Source organism: Oryctolagus cuniculus, chromosome 1, assembly GCF_051225735.1.
Source record: "Oryctolagus cuniculus isolate XC-2025 breed Fujian yellow rabbit chromosome 1, ASM5122573v1, whole genome shotgun sequence".
NCBI classification, from domain to species: domain Eukaryota; kingdom Metazoa; phylum Chordata; class Mammalia; order Lagomorpha; family Leporidae; genus Oryctolagus; species Oryctolagus cuniculus.
Window position 1 is genome coordinate 34,684,973 of NC_142867.1, and position 24,532 is coordinate 34,709,504.

The following is a 24,532-nucleotide window of genomic DNA, read 5'->3' on the forward strand; positions in this document are numbered from 1 at the left end:
TCCAGAGAGGTGAGCAGGCCCCCTCCTCATTCTTTACTATAGGATTCAAACAGACTAGGCTGGAAAATAGCACTTCAGAGTATTTCAGGAAAGCCCACAGAAGAGTTTAAAGTTTTTTATGCAAAAGAATGTCTGTCTTTTTGCATCAATTTCAGTGCTCATCAGAATTTGCTAGTAACACACAGCCAGAGGCAGTCAGTCCATACACTGACCATATGTCAAAGGAATTGGAGGAGGACTATTATATATCAACTTAGAGCAGCTGCTGGCTTTTTCATATGCACTGTTCACTTGTGTAAGTGAAGTGGACTTTTGTGAGAGAATAGGGTTTGTGACCAGGACCTCTAAGAAGAATATACAACAGATAAGGGTGTAGGGGAGGCAGTACAGGGAAGCTGCTCTTTACAGCTCAGAAGGAGTTGATGAAGCCCATGTATGCATTCAATAAGCCCATAGGATGCTCTGGCTGTGAGTAGTGGCTAATGTTGTCATGCAAAATGGACACTGTGTCCCTTGGCAGCATTTTCCTGTACAGTAACAAAAACTTTGGTTAGGGATTTATAGGATCCACAGGCCCATAGGTAAAATGAATGGGAATAGTTACAGAGGCAAGTGCTCCCACTTAGCATCTTCTAACTTGTGCCCCTGGTTGTTATACTGTAAAGGACTGTTGAGAACTAAGTTCCTGTCATTGTTGGGGACCCATGCCCTCATGTCTCGCAGCTCACTTTCAGAGGGTCTCGTGTAGGGCCAAAAGACCTTGAGAGAATACAAAGAAATTCACCAGCCATGAGAGGGTGGGCATCAGTACACCTCTATGTTTGAGTAGCTTTTGGAGGAGAGGGCAGTGAATCTAGGAAATACACTTCCATTTGATAGGCAGAAACTTTATGGTAAGCAAACTGGATCAATTCTGTTTGTATCTGTAGAGCAGCTCCTGAGCTGTGATATTTCCATAATCATGAGACCAAAGGTTGATCCTACAGTTTTGCAGCCCCAGATGCCCCAAAAGTGCCTCCATGATGCTGGCCTGCTAAAATATGCAATAGTGATGTGGTCTCAGTTTGTTAACTAAAGGCAAATCCTAGGAAATTCAGGGTAATCACTCTATGGAACCTCAGGGTCAGACCCTCAATCTTGTACCAGTCATAGCAAAGCACAGCTATCTCCAAACTCCCAACCACACCCACAGAGTCTTTGTAGAAGATGTGCAGCCCCTCATAGCTGAAAAATGTTCCAGAAGACTTCCCTGAATGGAGAGCAAGGGACAGCTGAGGGGGTGGTATGTGCAGATACGTGGCCCCACCTGGACTCACTGCTCCCTCATCCTGAGTCAGGTAAGAGCCACCAGCTCTACAGTATTAGTTTAAGCAAGAGCAGTATGAAATTAATTAAACCTTTGTCTTTTGTGCAGTCCAGAGATTTTATAAAAGTTTATATTCACCAAAATGGATTTATTTCTTTTTTATTTCTTTTATTCTACTCCTTTAAACTGGTGATTGATTGTTGAGTGCACTTACAATCATTTTCTTTTGTGTTTGTATATCCTTACTTATATATATTCCAATTAAAGAGTTTAATTATCATTAATATGATAATAGGATAAAGATAAGCTTTACAGATGATAATATTAAAAAATCTATAACTCCTCAGAAAGGTTTAAATGCAATAAAAATATAAAGCAAGAAATGTATGCTTGTCAAATATATGGTATAAATAAATAATTTAGGTGAAAATGGTTGACTACATTTAACAAAGAGACTACCAAATAATGAAGGGCTAAAGAGTGATTGTTAGATTTGATGTACTTCATTGTATATTGTAAGTAATTGCTATCCATAAAAATTCTATGGCTTTTGTATAAGAAAGAGAGACATTTTGACAGGCAACACTAGGATGAGATGACAGCAAGTACAAATCCTTGGCAACTGTCATTATCCTGCTGTTGAATTCACATCCAAACTGTGTGATAACTTAGACCTGCATGTTTGTTATTGAGCCATGGTCTAAGCAGCCATACTTTCTACTAATGAATAGAATTATCAGCGACAGGCAAATTATGCCAAGGAACTCTAAACTTACCAAGAATGCTTTGTGTTTCAGAAAGGGGAGAAATGCACTCCAGATTATTTTATGCTTATGATGAAATTTCTGGCAAAACATTCCTGATTAAATAAAAGTAGAAATTTTAGAAAATAATTGTATTAGTTTACATTTTATCCTATCATGAAACTGATTAAATATTTAGTCATGATTTTTTTTTTTTAATTTGACAGAATTATAGACAGTAAGAGAGAGAGACAGAGAGAAAGGTCTTCCTTCCGTTGGTTCACCCCCCAAATGGCCGCTACGGCCAGAACTTCACCTGTCCGAAGCCAGGAGCCAGATGCTTCCTCCTGGTCTCCCATGTGGATACAGGGGCCCAAGTACTTGGGCCATCCTCCACTGCCTTCCCAGGCCACAGCAGAGAGCTGGACTGGAAGAGGAGCAACCAGGACTAGAACCCGGCACTAGTCATGATTTTTAAAAAAGATTTTTTATTTATTTGAAAGGCTGAGTTACAGAGGAGGAGAGACTTAAAAGAAAGAAATCCTGGGGCTGGTGCTGTGGCATAGCGGGTAAAGCCAGCCACTGCCTGCAGTGCTGGCATCCCATATGGGTGCTGGTTCAAGACCTGGCTGCTCTCTACTTCCTATCCAGCTCTCTGCTGTGGCCTGGGAAAGCAGTAGATGATGGCCGAAGGCCTTGGGCCCTTGCACCCATGTGGGAGACCAGGAAGAAGCTCCTGGCTCCTGGCTTTGAGTCAGCGCAGCTCTGGCCAATTGGGGAGTGAACCAATGGATGGAAGACCCCCCTCTCTCTCTGCCTCTCCTTCTCTCTGTGTAACTATGACTTTCAAATAAATAAATAAATCTTTAAAGAGAGAAAGAGAGAGAGAGAGAGAGAGAAATCCCTCATCCACTGTGTTAACTCCCCAAATGGCTGCAACAGCTGGGACTGGGCAAGGCCGAAACAGGAGCTGGAAGCTTCTTCAAGGTCTCCCATTTGGGTGCAGGGGCCCAAGAACTTTGGCCATCTTCTACTGCTTTCCTAGGTGTCTTAGCAGGGAGCTGGATCAGAAGTGGAGTAGCCAGGTTTTGAACCAGTGCCCATATGGATGCTGATGTCACAGGCAGAGGCTAAACCTGCTATATCACAACACTAGACCCTAGTCATGATTTTCAATGATATTGAAAAGAAAACAAATGCAATTCCAATTAGAAATTGCATCACATTTAATTTAGCATTCTCTCTCTTTTTTAAAGATTTATTTTATTTCTTTGAAAGACAGAGTTACACAGAGAGGTAGAAATAGAGAAAGAGAAGTCTTCCATCCACTGGTTCACTCCCCAGATGGCTGCAACAGCTGAAGCTGAGCCAATCCGAAGCCAGGACCCTGGAGCTTCTTCTAGGTCTCTCACATGGGTGCAGGGGCTCAGGACTTGGGCCATCCTCCACTGTTTTCTGAGGCCAAAGCAGAGAGCTGGATTAGAAGTGGAGCAGCCAGGACTCAAACTAGCACCCATATGGGATGCCGGCACAGCCTGGGTTTTAACCCAGTGCGCCATAGCACCGGCCCCTAAATGTGGCATTCTCCATGCAAGTGGTAGACAGCTGATTGTATAAGTTATACTATTATCGGTGAAAAGTAACAGAAAACTCAACTGAAAGTTATTTACAGATGAGCAACCTTCATTATCTCTCATAAGAACTTCATAGAGAGTAATTAATTCTAATGTTAAGTGGTTCCTCTTAGTTACTTTTCAAAGAGTATGGCTCTTTGTTTCTTTTCCTCTGTCATCCTCGGAATATTGGCTACATCCTTTGGCTTGACCTCCTCTTGTTTGCAAGCTAACGGGTCACATGTTCACTCAGCAGTGACTGAGTAAGATAAATAGATGCTTGATTACTTACCTCACTCTCTCTTTTTAAATTGAAACTAAAAATCCTTTACCCAGAAGACTTCTCCTTATGTTTCATTGACCAAAATTGTATCACAGCTGAGTAATTAACCTGCCAGTGTCAAGGGAAATGGGACTATCATTATTGGCTTTAGACCACTGGGGGTTTGCCTATTGGGGCTGATTAGAGGATACCTTCCATGCACATATACGGAGAATGAGTATTCAGACATAATTAAGAAATTTTGTTGAAGGAAAAAATGAGAAGAATGACTGATAAATGATCAACCCTGGTTGGCATAATTCTACTCCAGCTTTATTACATTTTATTTATTAAATCATCTTTCATCAATGGCATTTTTGTGACATTTTAAAACATTGTAATTACCAAAGAATAATACTCATGTGTCAGTCACTAGTTGAATTCCCATGGAAGTGTAGAATATATAAAATAATTATCTTACCCTTACAGAATGGGGTATGAAATCATCCAAAATTATATATGTAATAACAAAGCAAACATAGCATTATGCAAAGCAGTACATCAGTGTATACACAGGGCCTAGTGGAATGATTTAGAAATGATTATAATCTGGCAGAATTAGTTTCTCTCATATGTCTTGTCAGATTGAATACCTCTGAAGTTCTTCCTGTAGAAACTAGGACTTTTCCTTCACAGTTAATCAATAATTGTAAATTTATATTCATAGCTTTTTGTTTAACATTTCTCTTTTCTGTTAGATAATTATTATGGAAGAGGTTCTAGAAAATTTAAGTTCTGTATTCATATTAACATTTATCAAGCATTTCTTAGAAGAAGTCCAGCAATGGGTAAGCTAGCTGGATGAACATCATTGGTTAAAAGACATACGGATAGCTGGTGCCATGGCACAGTAGTTTAATCCTCTGCCTGCCCAGCATCCCATATGGGCACTGGTTGTAGTCCTGGCTGCTCCTCTTCCAATCCAGCTCTCTGCTGTAGCCTGGGAAAACAGTAGAAGATGGTTCAAGTGCTTGGGCCCCTGCACCCGCATGGGAGACTGGGAAGAAGCACCTGGCTCCTGGCTTCAGATTGGCACAGCTCTAGCCATTGCGGCCATTTGGGGAGTAAATCAATGGAAGGAAGACCTTTCTCTCTGTCTCTCCTTCTCACTGTCTGTAACTCTACCGCTCAAATAAATAAATAAAATCTTTTTTTAAAAAAAGACATATGGATAAGAACTCTGGAAAGTGATGTGGTACATTTATGACTGAGGGGTAAATGAGCAGAACCAATTGGTAGAAACCCTTGAAAGTGGGACTGAAAAATATGACCTCATTGAGTTTTCCTTAAATTGCTGTTCAAAGCCTCTAAGGTTCACTAATGCTACCAAATTAGAAGAAATGGGAAGACAGGTTGCTCTTGTCAAAACTATGATCATCTCCTTATTTTTTATGATCTATTTATCTTTTTTCCCTGTATTTCTTCCTAAGCATATTTTATTATTTTTTAGACTTTACACTTTTTGTTACTTTGTATAGCAAAAATTTCAGATTAGATTTAATGAAAATCTTAGGAATAATCATACTTAATACCATCCTGGAATGTCAAGGAGGTTGTAAGTTCTACACCATATATGATCTTTCCCTGATAATATTTTTGAATATAATAAAAGCCAAACATAAGTAAGATATAGTGTGATAAGAAAAGAAGAAAGGTTTAATCTTTTATAAGCTTTTTATCTTTTTATATGCTCTCTGATGTTGTAATTTATCATATTCATTATATCTTATGTAGAAATTGTTTAAAAATTAAACTACCTAACATTTTATATTGTTTAATTACCTTTTTAAGATTTTATTTTTTTTAAGTTTTTTGTTTATTTACTTGAGAGGTAGAGTTACAGAAAGAAGGAGAGTTGGAAAAAAAGGTCTTCCAGCCTCTGGTTCACTCTCTAAATGGCACCAGTGGTGGAGGTGGGCCAGTATGAAGCCAGGAGCTTTTTCTGGTCTCCCATGTGTGTTGCTGGGATCCAAACACTTGAGCCATCTTCTACTGCTTTCCCAGGCCATTAGTAGAGAGTTTGATTGGAAGAGGGGCAGCCCAGACATGAACCAGCACTCTTATGGGATGCCAGCCCATGAACCAGCACTCTTATGGGATGCCAGCACTTCAGATGGAGGCTCAGCCACAGTGCTGGCCCCTAGTTAATTCTAATTCAGAAGTAATATTTTGCAAAGAACAACACACAACATTACATTTAAATGAATGCTCTTTCTCTTAAAATGCCTACTTTATAAAGTAATTTATTTTAACAGTAGCTACTTCTCAAAGCACATTTTAAAGTTTCCATTTGGGTCTATTATCAGAACCTAGGCACATTCTTTTTAATGTTCTCCGTATTGAATAAATATAATTTACTCAAATAATTGCATTTGAATTTTTCATAGAATATGATATCTGGATCTCAATTTGGTGTAAAAAATGGGTAATAAAAAACGAATAATTATATACACAATGTGGAAGGCAGAATTTCAATATGGCTACCAAGTTTCCTACCACCTGTGTGTACATGCCCTGAATCATTTCTTCTTTTTTGAGTTTGAGTGGGGCCTGTAAACATACTAGATTATCACTCCATGATTAGATTACAGGATATGCTAAAGAAGGAGGGATTTTTGCAGATGTAGTTAATACACATCAGAGGTACCAAGAATGTGTAACAGGGAGGGAGCTTACTACTCTAGTGTAGGGGAGGATGGTTAAAAAAAAGTGGAAAGAGTGCAATCTTAGGAAGAGTTAGGGAGAAAACTGCAGGGGAAACTCCATGTACATTAAAGGGACACTGTGGATCTATGTGGAGGGTGTGGATGCACACAACTGAGGACCCCAGCAGTCGAGAGCTTCAGCACCAGCTTTGAAGAGTGAGGTTAGACCAGACTGCAGCAAAAACAAATCACACAATTACAATGAGAAATAGATGCAGAATCATAATTAGAGATTCAGGGCCACATCTCTCAGAATTGATAAAAAAAAAAAAAAAAGAGAGAGAGAAGATTTACCATGCCAAATTTGGGAGTCACCTTGGACACTCCCCTCACTCTGGAGCACTGAACAGAGCTCCCTGGCCACACCCAGAATGTGCCTCAGGTTATTCATTGAAACAGCAGACACTCTAATAATCCACAGACACATAGTCCAAAGATGAAAGCTATCACAGGGGAAAAAAAAAAACAATAAATACCTCCACAAATACCTAAAAATAAATGCAGTAATTCAAGAAACAAGAGTAAAGAAGACAACATGATGCCCTGAAAAGAACACAATAACACTTCCATACTAGAATGTGAAAATGAAGAGATAGAAGAAATACTGCAAATGGAATTCAAAAAATTGATCCTAGGATTACTTCTCCCTAATTTGGAGAAAGAAAGGATGTTCAAGTACCGGAAGCACATAAAATTCCTAATAGACATGACCAGAAAAGATCTTCACCAAAACACATTGTAGTCAAACTCTCCACAGTGAAACATAAAGAAAAGATTCTAAATTGTGCACAAGAGAAATGGCATATTTCTTTCAGATGATCTCCAATTAGACTCACAGCTGGCTGCTCATCAGAAACCCTACAAGCTAGGAGAGAATGGTGAGATATATTCCAAGTCTTAAAAGAAAAAAAAAACCCACTTAACCTAGGATACTGTACCCTGAAAACCTCTCATTTAGGAATGAAGATGAAATAAAGACCTTCCATAACAAATAGAAGTTGAAAGAATTTGTCTCCACCTGTCCAGCCTTATAAAAGATGCTTAAGGATGTACTACACAGGAAACACAGAAACATGGTCATTACTATGAAAGAAGGGGAAGGCAGAAAATCCCCCAATAAAAGTACAAAAAAAAAATCCAAAGTAAACAATAGGAATATTTATGGAAAAATGGCAGGGCCAAGTCTCTTACTTATCAATAGTCACTTTGAATGTAAATGACCTCAATTCTCCAGCTAAGAGATACCGATTGGCTGAATGGATTAAAATACAAAACTCATCTATTTGCTGCCTACAAGAAACACATTTCACCAACAAAGTTATATGCAGACTGGAAGTGAAAGAATAAAAAAAAATTCTATGCTAACAGAAACCAAAAATGGGCAGGTGTAGCATTCCTAATACCAGACAAAATAGACTTTAACACAAAAGCTGTTAAAAGAGACAGAGAGAGGCACTGTGCAATGATTAAGGGATCAATTTAACAGGAAGATGTGACTATAATAAATGTATATGCACCTAATTACAGAGTACCTGGCTATTTAAAAGAAATATTAATGGATTGAAAGGGAGACATAGACTTTCATACAATAGTAATGGAGGATTTCAATACCCCATCTTCAGCAATGGAAAGATCAACCAGACAGAAATTCAGAAAGGAAGCAACAGTTAATCGACACTACAGACCAAATGGACCTAACAGATATTTACAGAACTTTTCATCTTAACAGTTACAGAATACACATTCTTCTTACCAGTGCATGGAACTTTCTATAGGATAGACCACAGGCCAGGAAATAAAGCAAGTCAGCAAATATAAAAAAAATTGAACTAGTACCATTTATCTTCTCTGACCACAATGGAATGAAGCTGGAAATCAACAACTCAAGAACCTCTAGAACATCTGCAAACACATGAAGACTGAACAACATGGTCCTGAATGAACAGTGGGTCATAGAAGAAATCAAAAGAGAAATCAAAAAACTGTTGAGGAACAGGTTTTTTTAATACTATTTGTTGAAATCTACTTAGTAGAGAGTTAATCTTCTGTGTATAAATTAATTGAAAATAGATCTTAGTAAAAAATAAGAATGGGAATAGGAGAAGGAGGAGGAGGAAGGGTGGGAGTGGAGGTGGTAGGGTGGGCACATTAGGAATATTGTTCATTATGTCATTATGTTCCTGAAATTGTATTTCTGAAATGCATGAAGTTTGTATACCTTAAATAAACGACTTCTGGTGAAGACAAACAAACAAACAAAAAATCAGTTGTTTTAAAGTTAATGAAAGAGGAGATTATCCTGGTGGCACTGACTAAATCAGATAAGGTTTTTTGTTTTTATTAGATTTATTTTATTTATTTTGAAAGGCAAGGTTACAGAGAGAGAGGGAGGAATGGAGGGAGGCATGGAGGGAGGGAGGGAGGGAGGGAGAGAGAGAGAGAGAGAGAGAGATCTTCCATCTGCTGGTTCACTCTCCAAATGGCTAGGGCTGGGCCCAGGGCAAACCCAGGAATCAGGAGCTTCTTTTGGGTCTCCCACATGTGTATTAGGGCCCAAGCATTTGTGATGTTCTCTGCTGCTTTCTCAGGCGCTTTACAGGGAGGTGGATCAGAAGTGGAGCATCTGGGACTCGAACCAGCACCCATATGGGATGCTGGCATTGCAGGCAGAGATCAAGGAAGGCAGCCAAGATAGTCTTGCTTCAAGAACAGGTGGTAATAATTATGAGTTCTACAGCTGTCAGGAACCCAAAGTACTTCGAAGCAGCTGAAGAAGGGCTGCAGCCCTTGCTGCCACCTTGATTTCTGTCTTTTGAGATCCTGAACAGTGGATCCAGCTAAACTTTGCCTACAATCCTGACCCTCAGAAATAGTGTGAGAGGAAGCAGGTGCTATTTTAAGCCACTAACTTAATAGCAATTTGTTGCACAGGAGTAGAAAACTAGTATGGATGGAGAAGGAGTTGGTAGATCGTTAAGTAGGTGGATAAACATACTTATCAAGCTATTTTAAGAAAAGTATTTCTGAGGTAATGTGATTGATGTTCTTTTATTAACACAGTGGAATTTGGTTTCCAGGCTGAAAAATAATGCATCTGTAACATGGTAAAAAGTATAAGTAATACAATGTTGAATTGGAATATTTGAGGTAAATTAAGTACTCATGTTTCAGATGATAGGAAAGTAAGATTTACTGATTCCAGCTTTCAGATCTACCAGGCAAGATGTGTATACACAGGAAGGAAATGCTTTCCTATTTAAAGAATAGCATATAAATCCTACTGAAGAAGAAACTACTTGAATTCTGTTTGCAGGTGGATTATTTACAGATATAATTAAAATTTTGTGATAGAGACATATCATAGATTTCTAGGACAAGATAAGACTGACATTGAAATGTTTAAAAAGCAATAAAAATTATAAAGTAAAAGTCATAAAATAAAAAAATTATTCCATGTTCCAGAATGTGTTTGAAAGCTTCAGAATAAGGGAGGAGAAAGTCATATTGGGAGGGGGGGGAGCAAAAGGCCATTTATGGGAACAGTTTGTTTAGGAATACCTATGGAAAGAGCTGTACTAGTCCTTGGATACTATAGAGTAGCCAATAAATAAAAGTGAACACAGCACTTCAATGTCAATTGGGCAAGATGAAATCCAACAAGATTATCATACAACTTAAATGAATTTTATAAATGACAGTTGTAACAAAATGAAGACATTAAAATAAATTATAATACAAAATTTATGTAACTAATTGTTTATAAAATCGTAGGACAGGATGCAAAGTCTCAGGCCAAAGCAAGGCAGAATTTTGGAGCTGAGCTACCACCATAAAGTCAAGGGCCATGAAAAGTATATCTGTCCCTGAAAAAGGGTATAAAGAAGTGTTGTTCACCAATCTGAAGAAGCAGTAATCAATAAATATAATACATGGAAAGAAATAAATCAGTATGTTGTATTTACTAAATATGATGTTAGTAAGAAAAGGATTAGTATTATAGAGATAGTGTAACCAGTTGAAATAACCAATGTATAATATGCAACCTAATAAAAGGGAAATGAAATTAAAAAGCTAATTTTTATAAAAATTAGACAAAAAATGATGTAAAGAGAGACATAAAACACATAGGAAAAGAAGAAACAGAAAACAATGTAAATGTATTTTACAACAGTAAATGTATTAGTTTTTTTTTTTTTTTTTTTTTGACAGACAGAGTGGACAGTGAGAGAGAGACAGAGAGAAAGGTCTTCCTTTGCCATTGGTTCACCCTCCAATGGCCGCCATGGCCGGCGCGCTGCGGCCGGCGCACTGCGCTGATCCGATGGCAGGAGCCAGGTACTTCTCCTGGTCTCCCATGGGGTGCAGGGCCCAAGCACTTGGGCCATCCTCCACTGCACTCCCTGGCCACAGCAGAGAGCTGGCCTGGAAGAGGGGCAACCAGGACAGTATCCGGTGCCCCCACCGGGACTGGAACCCAGTGTGCCGGCGCCGCAAGGTGGAGGATTAGCCTAGTGAGCCGCGGCGGCAGCCAGTATTAGCTTTCTCCTGAGAAATAACCAATATGTTATCATATGTTTGTAACTTATTGGCTCACTGACAATGGTGGCTGAGAAGTCCCAAGATTTGCATTCTGCAAGCTGGAGCCATGGGAAAGTCAGAGTTGTGATTTGAAGGCTTGAGTGCCAGAGTCAGTGATGTAGATTCCAGTCTCAGTCTGATAACCTGGACCAGGATTGCCAGGGAATAAAATTGATGCCGCAGCTAATGCAATCAGGAAAAGAAAGTGAGATCCCAACTTTCCTCTGCCTGTTGGTCTATTTAGTCCCTCAAAGATTGAATGATGCTCACCTGTATTGGAGAAGACTATCTTCCTCTCTTGGTGCATAGTTTAATGCTAATGTCTCTGCAAAGCCTCTCTCATAGATACACTCAGCAATAATATTCCATTGATTACTGGGTATCTCTTGGCCCAGTCAAGTTGATACATAAAATTAGCCACCATATTAAGATTGTGGTTTTAATCTCAGTTACATCAATAAACACTTTAAAGGTAAACAGGCTAAAATTTTCAATTAAAAGATGAACTGTTTTGGTGAAGAGAATAGCTGTGTGAGTGTATATTACATGTTAACAAGCTAATTTATTAAAAAAAGTCAGGGAAATCTACCTGAAGATGGTAAAAGTAGGGAAAAGCTCATTTTAATAAATATAAATGTCATGGGATTTCTAAGAGATATTTTAAGATGAGAAAAAGGACTTTCAAAGAAAAAATGGAGAGAAATAAGAGAAAGACAGGTTATAATCTATAGTGATTTAAATACAATTTAAATATGAGAACTATAGTAGCTAAAGAAAATTACTGATTCACTACTGTTAGTATAGAAATACCTCCTTTACCTCCCATACCCTTTCCTGCCCATTGCTATATTCCAACTCTCCATTCTCATCTGAGTAACATCTGTATGCCTGCACACATTTGAATAGGAGCTTCCATTTCCTAACCAATGAACAATAAGGAAGGTAAGGGCTAATGGAAGTAATATTACAGGATGACAGTTAAGAAGAGATTATTGAGCTACACTAACTGGCTTGGGATCCTGTATCTGACACCTCCTTGCTATGTAACCTTTGGCAAATTACTCAAACCCTCAATTTATTAATTTATAAAAGGGGAATAATCTTTGGCTATATGATTAACAGATGAATGTATATCAAGTGCTTGGAACTGTGAATGATATTAACATATGCTTTGTAGAAATTAGCTGTTACTGTTGTTAGTATTGTAATATGGAAGGAATGATATACTACTTATTCCTTATCTGTCCTTGTGGACAGGTTACAGTCCCTCTAACTGAGCAGATAACAAAAAGCTGATGGAACCATTCAAGGATGACTTCTTAGGACTTTGCTTACAACTTGTGCTGCTTCAGAGTTTCAAGGACTTAGAGAAGTATCTCTTTTCATCATCCCTATATGGAACTGTTCTGGCACTAGAATCTTTGAGGACACTCCAAGGCAGCAGGAGGCATAGATTGCATGACTGCATTGTTCTGCTGCTTGGTAGTAGCAGCAGTAAGGAAAGGAAAGGGAATTGAAACAAGTGTGATTCTCACTAAAAGATTTTTATAGGGACTTAGGAAGCACTTGTAAGAATTTATAATTCAGCACTCTGAGGCCCTCAAATGGGGAGGGTTTGGATGAGGGGAGTAAAGTTCAATATTGTGATGATCAGACTACTATGCTGGCAGTTGTTTGAGTTAGATTCCTGACTGTCATCTTTCTCATTCCTCATCAAAGAGGACAGTCCTACATTTTGACCCACATCCTTGACCAACACTAAGAAATGATTGGGTCAGATGATGCAGAGATTGGACCCTCAATCAGAATACTACATTCTTCATTCTTAGGATCTTTTTTTTAAACTTTTATTTAATAAATATAAATTTCCAAAGTACAACTTTTGGATTATAGCGGCTTTTTCCCCCTATAACCTCCCTCCCACAGGCAACCATCCCATCTCCCGCTCCCTCTCCCATCTCATTCACATCAAGATTCATTATCAATTATCTTTTTTCTTTTTTTTTGACAGGCAGAGTGGACAGTGAGAGACAGAGAGAAAGGTCTTCCTTTTGCCGTTGGTTCACCCTCCATGGCCGCTGTGGCTGGCGCGCTGTGGCCGGCACACCGCGCTGATCCAATGGCAGGAGCCAGGTACTTATCCTGGTCTCCCATGGGGTGTAGGGCCCAAGTACTTGGGCCATCCTCCACTGCACTCCCTGGCCACAGCAGAGAGCTGGCCTGGAAGAGGGGCAACCGGGACAGAATCTGGCGCCCCGACCGGGACTAGAACCCGGTGTGCTGGCGCCGCAAGGTGGAGGATTAGCCTAGTGAGCTGCGGCACCGGCCTCAATTATCTTTATATACAGAAGATCAATTTAGTATATACTAAGTAAAGGATCTCTGTCCTTAATGTGTTGTACTATGTGAATTAATGGTATAATTAGTACTCAAACAGTACTTTATGTTTCTGTGTGGGTGCAAACTGTTGAAATCTTAGGATCTTCTTTGACTAGAAATGAATGACTAGTTAGTACAATATTAGAATCAGAGTAGCACTTTACAGGTTATTAAATTTAAATACCCATTGGAATGTCATATAATGTCTTTTAGAGGGGAACCTTTTGAACTAATCAATATATAATGTCTCTACCTATCTTTATATACTAGATTGGGCCATGCAAGTCTACTGCCAATTACACTTTCTTCAGATATTATAGGATGACAGTTAAGTAGAGATTATGGAGCCACACTAATTGGCTTCCAGAGCATCTGAGAGCCCGTCTTACCTGCCTTCCTCTGTATCTTGTCCTCCTATTCTATTTTTAGCCATTTGGGTCACTGATGGCAATTTTCACATATACAGGTTTGCCAATGGCTTATGAGGTTGCCTTGTTTGAGAGTTTAACCTAATAGATGACTGGGTAGTGATGAAAATAACTCTTTGAGGAAGTTTAATGTTAGTCATATAGAAAGGCACTGCAAAAAGCCATGTAGCTTAGAAATGGGAAGACATACAGAAGAAGTTATCAGGAGACATGAGGAGTAGTATAGAGGTAGATCAGGCAATAATGATGTAGAAAGAGGAAACAGTAGACATAGGAGAAGATATGCAGTTGTTATGTCAAAAATAACAATTTATAAGAGTGGTTAAGTCCCTAATATATCCAGGACATCCATAAGTGACCTTCCAATTAATTCCTTTTGTGCAATTCTGAAGTGGTTTTATTTATTTTAACTTTCTATGTGTCCTAATAACGAACTTAATCACCTGAAAGTATGTCTCTGTTCCTTGAAAGCTGAATGAGCCTAATGCCCTAGTTCCAGGATCAATTTAACAAACCAAATATGTGAATTTAATTCCCATGTTTGTCTTAGTAGCTATGTTATAGGATCATCCTGTCACACACCCAGTGGGGAAACACCATTAGTTGTTATTAGAGAAGAGAGTATTAGTGTATATAAGAACTGCTGCAAACGTGTCATCAATGTTGATGAAACAAATCAAAACTGAAGACTGTATACAGTAGGCCAATAGACTCTAACATTCCCCTCCTTGTTAGATTTATATATTACTACAGAAAAGTCACAAATAAACCAAAAATATGGTTGAACTATGTATTTTAATTCTTTTTTATCATTTATCAGGAAAATATTGTGACTTATAGTCCTGAACTACTGGTATCTATGGAGTTGGGAAGAATTGGTGGTGGAGAATTTCCCCAAAACCATGCTAGTGCTATACTAGAACACAGAGGGAAGATATGCCAGGCAGAGGAAAACAATGGTCAACTCCTACCTGACTAGTATAGAAAATCAAAATATAGGTCATAAAATATTATGCTCCAGTAAAATCTATTAAGACAAGTATGAACAATGGTTAGAAAACAGTAAAAAAGGCAAAGTACAGAATTGAAGGTTTAATACGTGTGTAGTTAAAAGTTTGGACTAGGACAAAATAAAAACCTTTGCTTTGTGGTCGTGGAATTATGGATTAGTATGTTAAAACCATTAGTATAATTATAAAAGTAGTTGACAATAAACAAAATACAAAGATTATAAAAAAAGATACCCCATTCTGCTTTTAAGTAGGGAATTCCAGTCTTTAATTAAGATATTGAACTCTACTGTTTATTGGGAACTGGGAACTGTTTTTGAGACCTGTCCATCTTTTCTTTGGCTGGTTACTGATCTTCCCCCAGGTGGAAGAGCTTGGTGACCATTTGCAACTACTCTGCACTTGCTGCAGAAACACTGCCAGTGTGACATGACTGCTGCCACATCCGCTCACCACTGCCTTCAAAATCCAGTAGCTCAGGTGGTCTGAGCAGTGGTCCTTTCAACATGCTGTTTGCCACAGTTTTAAACTCTTGGTGGATCCTGAGTGTGGGAAAGGCCACTCCTTTCCTTAGTGCTATGCTGTGTCCAGGGCAGACCTGGATAGAAACATGTTAACAACAAAAAGGACAGTAATGAATTCCAACTGCTTGGATCCCAGAGTTTAAGCTCTCATTGATCCACTGTGTCAACTCACACAGATGCACATCCATTTTCCCCTAGACATGTGACTGTTTTTCATGCTTTTAGAAGAAATAATTTACCTTTTTAAACGTTTGTGAATATGAAGAAGGCAGGCCAAATGAAATCATTGTGATCATAATGAATTTTGTGGATATGAAAGATTTGGAAGAGAGATTGTCCCTGTCAAGTTTTTTTTTTTATAATTTATAATTAGGCATGTTTGTAGGGGTGGGGTTTATATTATGTATTAGAACTATTTAGGAATAAGCATACTCGAAAGAAGCAGATTTGGTTTGTGTAAAAATAGTTACAATTCCAGTAATACATGGAAGCTGATTATCTTCCATGCTTGTCCACCACTTATTTAACTTATTCTCAAATAAGTTTATATATTAAATAATAAATAAGTATTTAAATAGATTTACATATCTTCCCAGGTCATTTGATCCCCAGATCACATATCACAGTTCATCTAAATGCAACTCTTCCAGCTTAAATACCAAGGAGGATGACCAATTGTCCCAGTTGTCTGAGAATGAAGGAGTTTCCAGAATGTGTTCCTTTTCCTGACCTAACCAGGATAGTCCCGAACAAAGTAGGATGAGTTAGTCACCCAAATTCCTTGTCTGTTATGAAGCCCTGACAAACTTCATTTCTGCTTATGCAAAGCTGGTCTTCAATGGATTCTTTTTCATTTAAAGTTCATTCACACCCATAATTCCACTTTATTTAGCATTTATTTTCTTTTGGAGGATAGTATGCATGTTTCTTGAGGGTAGGACCCACATCTCTTTAACTTGTGTATTTACTAATACTTAGCACAGTGTTAGCATTTAATAAAGTGACTCTAAGAACTTTAAATTATACTAACTTAAAAAATATTTTCATGTTATGTGAAAAGCAGACACACACATACACATACACACACATGAGCAGGGGAGGAGAGACAGAAAGAGAGAGAGAGATCTTCCATCTGCTGTTTCAATGCCCCAAATGCCTGCAATAGGCAGGGCTGGGTCAGGCTGAAGCTGGGAGCCTTGAATTTCATCCAAGTCTCCCATGTGGGTGGTAGGACCCATCCACCTGAGCCATCACCTGCTGCATCCCAGGGTGCACATTAACAGGAAGTGGAACTGGAAGAGGAGTCGGGACCCAAACCCAAGCACTCTGATATGGGATATGGATACCAAATGCTGTCTTAATCACTATGCCAAATTTCCACCTCACCATTGCTGCTTTAAGCATTTGCCTAGGTTTTTTCTTTAGGTTAAGTAAAGCAATGACGCTTCATGGCTGTAAATGTGAGTTTCATTTTAGGATAGACAAATTTCTACCCTGTCACTGACTGACTGGGTGATATTGGGAAGTTAGTTAACCTCTCTATGCCTCAATTTCTTAATTCTATAAAAGGGGAATAAAAATAATACCCATAATCTCCTTCCAGAGATATTGTAAGCATTAACAAAATAATGGCTAAGTGTGCAGTATTTTGTCTACCATATAGTACACAAGTAATTATTATGTGGTGGTTGTTAATAAATGATTACAAATCATTGTTTTCTCCCATGCATTATTTCTTTCAGGGAGTTTATGTTACCCGAGGCTAAAGCAATTATTAAATCCATTGAGGATTATTCACAGCCACAGTTTGGCCCCAACAAACTTTTAGATTCAGCAGCAGTTTCAGAAGGGTCAGGACTTCAGGATTGCTCCACACATCAAAGAGCACCAGATCACAGCCATGATGAAATATCAGACCTAGATAGCTACAAATCAAACAGTAAATACAATTCTTGTGTTATATCAGCATCCAAGAGAAACAGACCTGTCAGTGCTCGGGTGGGTCAACTGAGGTAATGAAAGCGGCTCTCTGTTCTTTTTAACTGACTATTGAAGCTCTTTCTTTTAGCAAAATTTGTAATGATTCAATTGACTATTTCAGACATTAAAATATAACATAGCTCTAGGGTTTTGTTTCTCCTTTTGTTTTTTCTTTGAAAGCATCAGGGTAGAATGTTGCTAATTACACTGTGGAAAACAAAAGGTATGCTTCAACCTGGGTAACCTGAAACTCTGAAAACAATATTTGAAGTAGAATCAGGCTCAGACCATGAAATATCTTTGCTTATAGGATATTTATTTAGAAATAGAAATTTGACATGCTTTTGATATTTAACCAATATTTTGAGACAGAAACAAATTGAAATGAACTTTTGATAAGATCATTTTTATACAAGTTTTCATATCAAGATTATCATAAACTGTTAACCTAAGACTTTATGGACAGAAGAACAATTTGTTAAAAGAAAAACCAAGCAACTAATGTTCCGCTTCTTGTCAGCTGTTTGAATAAATGGATATATTGCCATTTTAATTTACCTGATTTTTTTCTTTTAAAATGTTTACTTTGTTTCAGGTTAACATGGTTACTTAGAGATTTTTGGATGAAAAATTGATAAATTTTGAATTTAAAAATAGTCAATTTATAATGATCTTCTATTGAGAAAGTAATAAAGGTCAAATTAATTTTTATTCAAGATAAGATTGAAGAATTTGAAATGTTATTTCTCTCAAATAATTTGATGTGAAATAATATTATTAACTTTAAAATCAAAATTTTAGTTATAATAAACTACTTTTGTAAAAAAAAACAAAGAACCTTGATAAACATGAAAATTTAGAGAAACTCTTAGCCATTTACTAGTTAGTTCTCTTAAAACCATATTATTATTTATGTTGCTGTTAGAACATAACAGATGTATGTATGAATGTATGTATGCATATATGAGACTACTTCAAAAGGTTGATAGAAAATGGAATTAAAAGATAAATTAATTTTGGAGCATAAATATTTGAAGTCCTTGTATATTTACTTCATTAAATATACTTCCATGAACTTTCTAAAGACCCTCTCACATGTATGTATGTGTGTGTGTGTGTATGTGTGTATAATTAACTTTATATTGTTAAAATAATTATTGTGGTATTTTATAACTAAAATCATAAAAATGATGTGTTGCATGAGCCATTTTGCCAAACATTATCAACAGTGACAATTTCATCCTATAGAAACTTTTTCTGGGGAATACTTACATATGTAGAAACAAACTCTAGGGTTTATTTCCATGAGAAAAAAACAGGATAAAATTTATTTAAAAGTGTTTGCTATTTTCGTGCATCAATTTTTGTGATTCTTCTTTTTTTCCCTTAGAGTTGCAGAGTTCTCTTTACAATTTCAGTGGACCAAAAATTGGCAAAGATTGTCTCAAAGACACAAACTTCAACCAAGAGTGATTAAAGTAACAGCTTACAAAAATGGATCTAGAACAACCTTTGCCAAAGTTGCTGTACCAACCATCACCTTGGTAACGAGTATTCAAAGTTTTTGGTGCTTTATTTTTTCTCTTACTCTCTTAATAAAATAAAAAGTGAGAAAGATGACATTTATTGTCTTATAATTTATTTAGGAATCTGAATGTGTAAATTGAGACACAGGTCTCAGGCATTTCACTCGTTTCCTTTAAAAAAAATGGTGTAATAAATAATGTATTCATTAAGCAGATTGGTTAATTAAATGTACAATGATATCATATCCTCTGGATTTATTAGAATGATAGATCATTTAAAGAAGAAAATTAGGTAACTAACATTAGATATTCTTCCAGTTATCATTTACCTTATTTGTTATTTATTTATTTTTTATATATTTTCAACTCTAAAATATAATTGTACTGGTCAAACTTGGCATTCACTCAATTGGGTTTTTACTTTGATAGTTATAGCCTTCTGTTTGGTAGAAATGTGTTCCTTTCTTTTTTTGTGAATCACTCTGTCTTACCTCTTGCTTTCTTTAGTTGCTGGAGGAGTGCACGGAAAAGCTGAATCTGAACATGGCTGCAAGACGAGTGTTCTTGGCAGATGGCAGGGAAGCTCTCGAACCTAAAGATATACCCCATGAAGCTGATGTTTATGTTTCAACGGGAGAGCCCTTTGTAGATCCATTCAAAAATTTTAAAGGTAAAATAGAAGGAAATACTCCACACATATACATACACACACACACACACACACACACAGTAAATTGCTTAAGGGGTGCAATTAAAAGATGATTTTCATCCTGTCTTTTTTGCATGGTTTAACAAAACTAATGTTTACGCATTTACAGCTCAGTAAGAGGATAATGTGCTTAATGAAAGAAAAATCCACTGACAGCCACGTTTATTGCCCTTCATTAGCATTGGTGCTTAATTTAATATAGATCTGAATAGACATTAGGGAGCCTGCAGGAGGTTAAATGGTGAAAATATAATAAATTACATCAGAGATTATTGAATTTACTGTTTAGTTTCTGTGACACTCAACAGACATAATTCATTAGACTTATTCCCTCAGAAAATAGTTCAAAGTTTCAAATATCATTTATTCATTTCTACTCTTGGCTTTTTTTTCAGATGGTATTAACACAATTATGAAAATGTGGTCAGTAATGAACATTTTATTTTCATATACTTGTGATTCTCCTAATAACATTTTTCATGAGGTAAATATGGCAGCTAGATTTTTTTAACCTTGAAATGTGTGTTTCTAAACTCAGACATATTTTTAAGGGAAGTTTCTTTAAGTCCATTGTTTCTACCATTTCACCAAGGTAGGGATTTTCTAAAATTAAAAGGGTGTTTTTCTGTCTTCAGTGGGAAAGAATGTATTAAGAGGGGGAAAAAAGGTGCCACTAAGAATTTTTTTCCAAGCATGTTGTACCCAGAGTCTGTTATCAAGTGCTATGTATGGTAATCAGATTTAAATAATGTAAGGAACAAGGACTTTGCCATAAAAATTCAGGGTATCAAAATAGTGTACTCCTTTATGCTTTTTATATCTTATAAGAATTATTTTTTTTTGCAACTACTGTAAAGCTGGTGAATCAAAGGCAAGTCTAGGCAGTAATTGCATAAATGGAAGAAAAGTAATTCTGGAGTTCATTACAGATGAGGTGATGAAAATCCCTCTTCTATTAATGTTATTATATAAAATAATACTGGAGTTTCTCTCTTTGGTAATACTTCATCATCAGCAGATAGCAATTTCTTGAATTCAGTATAAAGTTCAAAATAACTTGATCTTTGTAAAGAAACTTGTTGCTATAATACTCATTAGAAATTCCCTGTGGAATAGTGTAGATCCACATCGTAGTTTTCAAATATTTACTTTAAAATATAACTGCCTTTATTTTGCATTAATTAAATCATTTACTTCATATAAAAATAAGTTTTGTGGGAAAATATATTTCTGTGACTTTTAAAAATATAGATATTTATGTAATGATTGTTTCACTAAGATCCTTGACCATTTTTATTAATAAGAAATCTTATCTTTTATGTGTATAATGATATTCTAGAGGAGATATATAAAAATTATTTGTAGTGAAGCTAAGAAGAAAATCTGCTGTACGTATATACCTAAAATAACAATGCCACACATTAGACTAAACTTGGTGGTTGATTATATTGTACCAATTGATTTCCTTCTATGTTTTGCTTTCTCTTTTATCCCTTTTTAAAGCCCAGTCCAGAACAACAACAACAAAAAAAACTTCTCTGCTTTGTCTGCATATCTTTGGCTGTGTTTCACTGTGACATGCACTGCTGTTCTTTTAGCACCAAAATGTTGGCACACAGTCCTGAAAATTTCACACCATCTCTTGCTGGATCAGCAAGCTTAACCCACCAAAATCTGGTGTTGTGCAATGGTTTTTGACTGATAATCAATCTTTATGCTGCTCGACAGTTGTTGCTGGGACACAGAGTAGAGCAGGTGGCAGATGTGTCTTGTCTTTTGAGAAAAGAAATTGTAGGTGAGCTTGGACACAGACTAGCATATCACATGTCCATTAAAAAGACTTAGGATGAGTACAATGGGGAAAAGGCACTCATCTAAGTTAACCTCATAGAAAAGCCTAAACACTGATGTTTGGCTTCTTTCAGAATTTTAAGAATATAGATATAAATATACATATATACATATAGAAGGTAGATTTAACTTGATGTGGTATTTAACTTGATATATACATATATGTATGTATATATGTATATACATACCTTCAACCTTGTTTAGATAAGAAAGAGTACATTTTATATGATTATGTGGGTGATATATATTCTAAATCAGGTTGAAGGTTATCTTTCTAGCATGCAGTTTATAGATAAATTAATAATTTGCCAACTTGTTGGCACAAGTGTACCATAAAAATAAAGCATACAGGAATAACTTTGAAGGTGGTGGATACATTTGGAGTGAAGAGGCATTATCAGAAGTTGAGAGATTGAACATGCTAATGGTAAATAGGTGGAAAATAATTAGAGGAATTGAGTGTTACTGATTTTTTTTTCTAAGTGAATGTGAATATTTTATATACAATTAGCCAAAAGGCATTACAGTCAAGAACTGGTAATTATTGTAATTTATTACTTTTCATTAATTCAACAAACATTAATTGAGAGCCTACTATGTCCCTGCTACAAATCTTTAAAGAAGTGACTTGTAGACTGATTTCTCTATCATTATTCTCTTTTCTGCTTTACATTAAATTTAATTCATTTCAATGAAAATTTAAACCAATAAATACTTATTATGTATATGTTTAACCTGGACAGAGGGATAGAATTCTAGTCTTTAATAGCTTAAACTGAATGAATAGTTGCAAATCCTTAAGACTGAGATAACTCTTAAATGATGTAAATCAAATAGGTTCTTCAAAGGAAAACTTGTTACTTCTGGCACAGGGAGGACAAATAAGTCAATGTAAATTTTGGATAGTATGTTTTCATACTTCATTGGTTTCTTTATTCTTTGGAAAAGCAGTGTGGGTATATAGTAAAAATTGCCTAGGAACTCTTGCAATATTTACTAAGTAAAAGCCTACAGAACATCTCTGATTTTTAAACTATTTTACTATCCCTTGTGAGTATGACTCTTGACAACCAGTGGCATTGGATAGAAAGCCAGGGAGCTATTCATCACATACCTTGAAACACAAAGCTTTCAGTGGAGGTCAGGCCAAGGTCAAGACTGACATGAAGCAATCTCTGTTGAAAAGCAAAGTTAGAATAATTCTTACATGTGGAAGCTGAATTCCTAATCAGAAAAATGAATTGTATTTGGAAAATATCAGAAAAATAGGAATATTTTAGATAAAGGCTGTTGATGACGACGTTTTATTAGGTCTTGTGATTCTGGCATTTAAAGATTCTGGCATGTATTAATCATTCTGCTGGAATTGTGAAGATATATTTAATGAATTGTTTAAAAAGACATTTCAAAAGTTTTCAGATTCATAGTCATGTCATTTAGGCTTTATTCAAGTTTCCTGAATCTTCTGCTTAATGGTAGCACAGTGAAAACTCTCGGATCAGATTCAGGTGGTTTATAAGAATTCATCTCCTTTGTAACTGGTAGACAATGCAAATAGTGTAAGAAATGGTGTGTATTTTGTGATTGCTTTAATATTTTAAAGAAGGTGAGGGGAAAAAAACTGTTTACATCTAATTCATTAGATCCAAATTCTGTTGTATGGAACTCTGATTTTTTAAAATGTTTTTAGTTGTATATTTCCACTCTTTCTCTATATATCTTATTCTATTTGGCTTTCAGAGTTCTCATTTATAATGATTCATTTCATAACTAAGTTTTGCTAACTAGAAATGAAACTGAGTATCATGAACAAGATTTTATATCTTTTATATATTGTATTGTGAAGATGTAGTCACAGAAAAACAACCCATGAAAGGAGTTCTTGATATTGCACCTAAGATCTAAATTTAAACCTAGAGATTTTCTCCTAACTGCCATGTGATCTACAAAATGAAATAATTTGCTGTGACAGCTTGTGATTGACAAGAATATGTGTGAGCACATTTAAAATAGGCCATCTTTTCATCTAGAAGTAAATGTCAGTGAAATGATGGATTCTCATCATTTTAATTATTGATGATTTAGAAATATTTCAATTCCACGACACACAAGACACATTCTAAATAGCAGCATAACACTTTTTCTCATATCTGCGTCATAATGAAATGTTCTGTCATATTTTGTTTTTCAAAAAATGCATTAGTTTAATGAACCTGGACCCATGTATTATATTGTTTCATTTTATGTCTACTGAGTTTCATTTTTGAATGGTGGTGTTAAAGCCACAAGTTTCTAAAAGTGACCCACTATTCATATCATATCACACTTTGTTGTTTCTGCCACTGGATCTCAAGACAGAATATTCTGGTGTTTCATAAACCAATAGCTGCTTTAGTCCTGCTGAGGCTGACACTAACTTATAGGGCAATTGCTATTTAATTCAGGCAGATACTGGAATTGGTGTTGAGTTTCCTAATCTCCCTTTTTGTCATTTTTATTTGAATAATATTTGTAGGCACGCTCGTTAGTCCATCTTATTTGCCACTTTCTTCTGAGATAGCACATGCTTCTTCTGCTTCTACAGGTGAGGGTAAAACTAAAGACATACATTTCATATATTTCCCTGTTCCAAAAGTGTATATCTGTAAATAAGTGTCTAGAGTATTCTTACTATACAAACTAATGTGAATCTGAAGGTAATTGCAGGAGACAAATAAATAAATAAGAAATGTCCTTAGCAAATAGGAAAACATAGAGCATGCAGCCATCCAGCAGTACCTCCTTACCCTGTCAAATATGAAATCAGTGAGAAAAAGTTAAACTCTTAACATAGTCATGAAATGCTGACTTGTAATATG

General features: G+C 36.4%; 1 protein-coding gene and 1 pseudogene across 9 annotated transcripts in view; one reads left to right on the top strand and one right to left on the bottom strand.

Moving 5' to 3' along the window:
• Positions 1–24,532, top strand: part of DCDC1 (doublecortin domain containing 1) — a 553,166-nt gene that overhangs the window by 46,795 nt on the left and 481,839 nt on the right. For 8 of the 9 annotated variants that reach the window (XM_089309905.1, XM_089309913.1, XM_070071609.2 and 5 more), the window contains 3 exons: positions 17,351–17,620; positions 18,979–19,132; positions 19,622–19,784. In XM_089309905.1, coding sequence (XP_089166031.1) covers positions 17,351–17,620; positions 18,979–19,132; positions 19,622–19,784 — 587 coding nt within the window. The remainder of the gene's footprint in view (positions 1–17,350; positions 17,621–18,978; positions 19,133–19,621; positions 19,785–24,532) is intronic. The other variant, XM_089309931.1, reaches the window with a different exon arrangement.
• LOC103351149 (mesoderm-specific transcript homolog protein pseudogene) lies at positions 370–15,592 on the bottom strand (annotated as a pseudogene).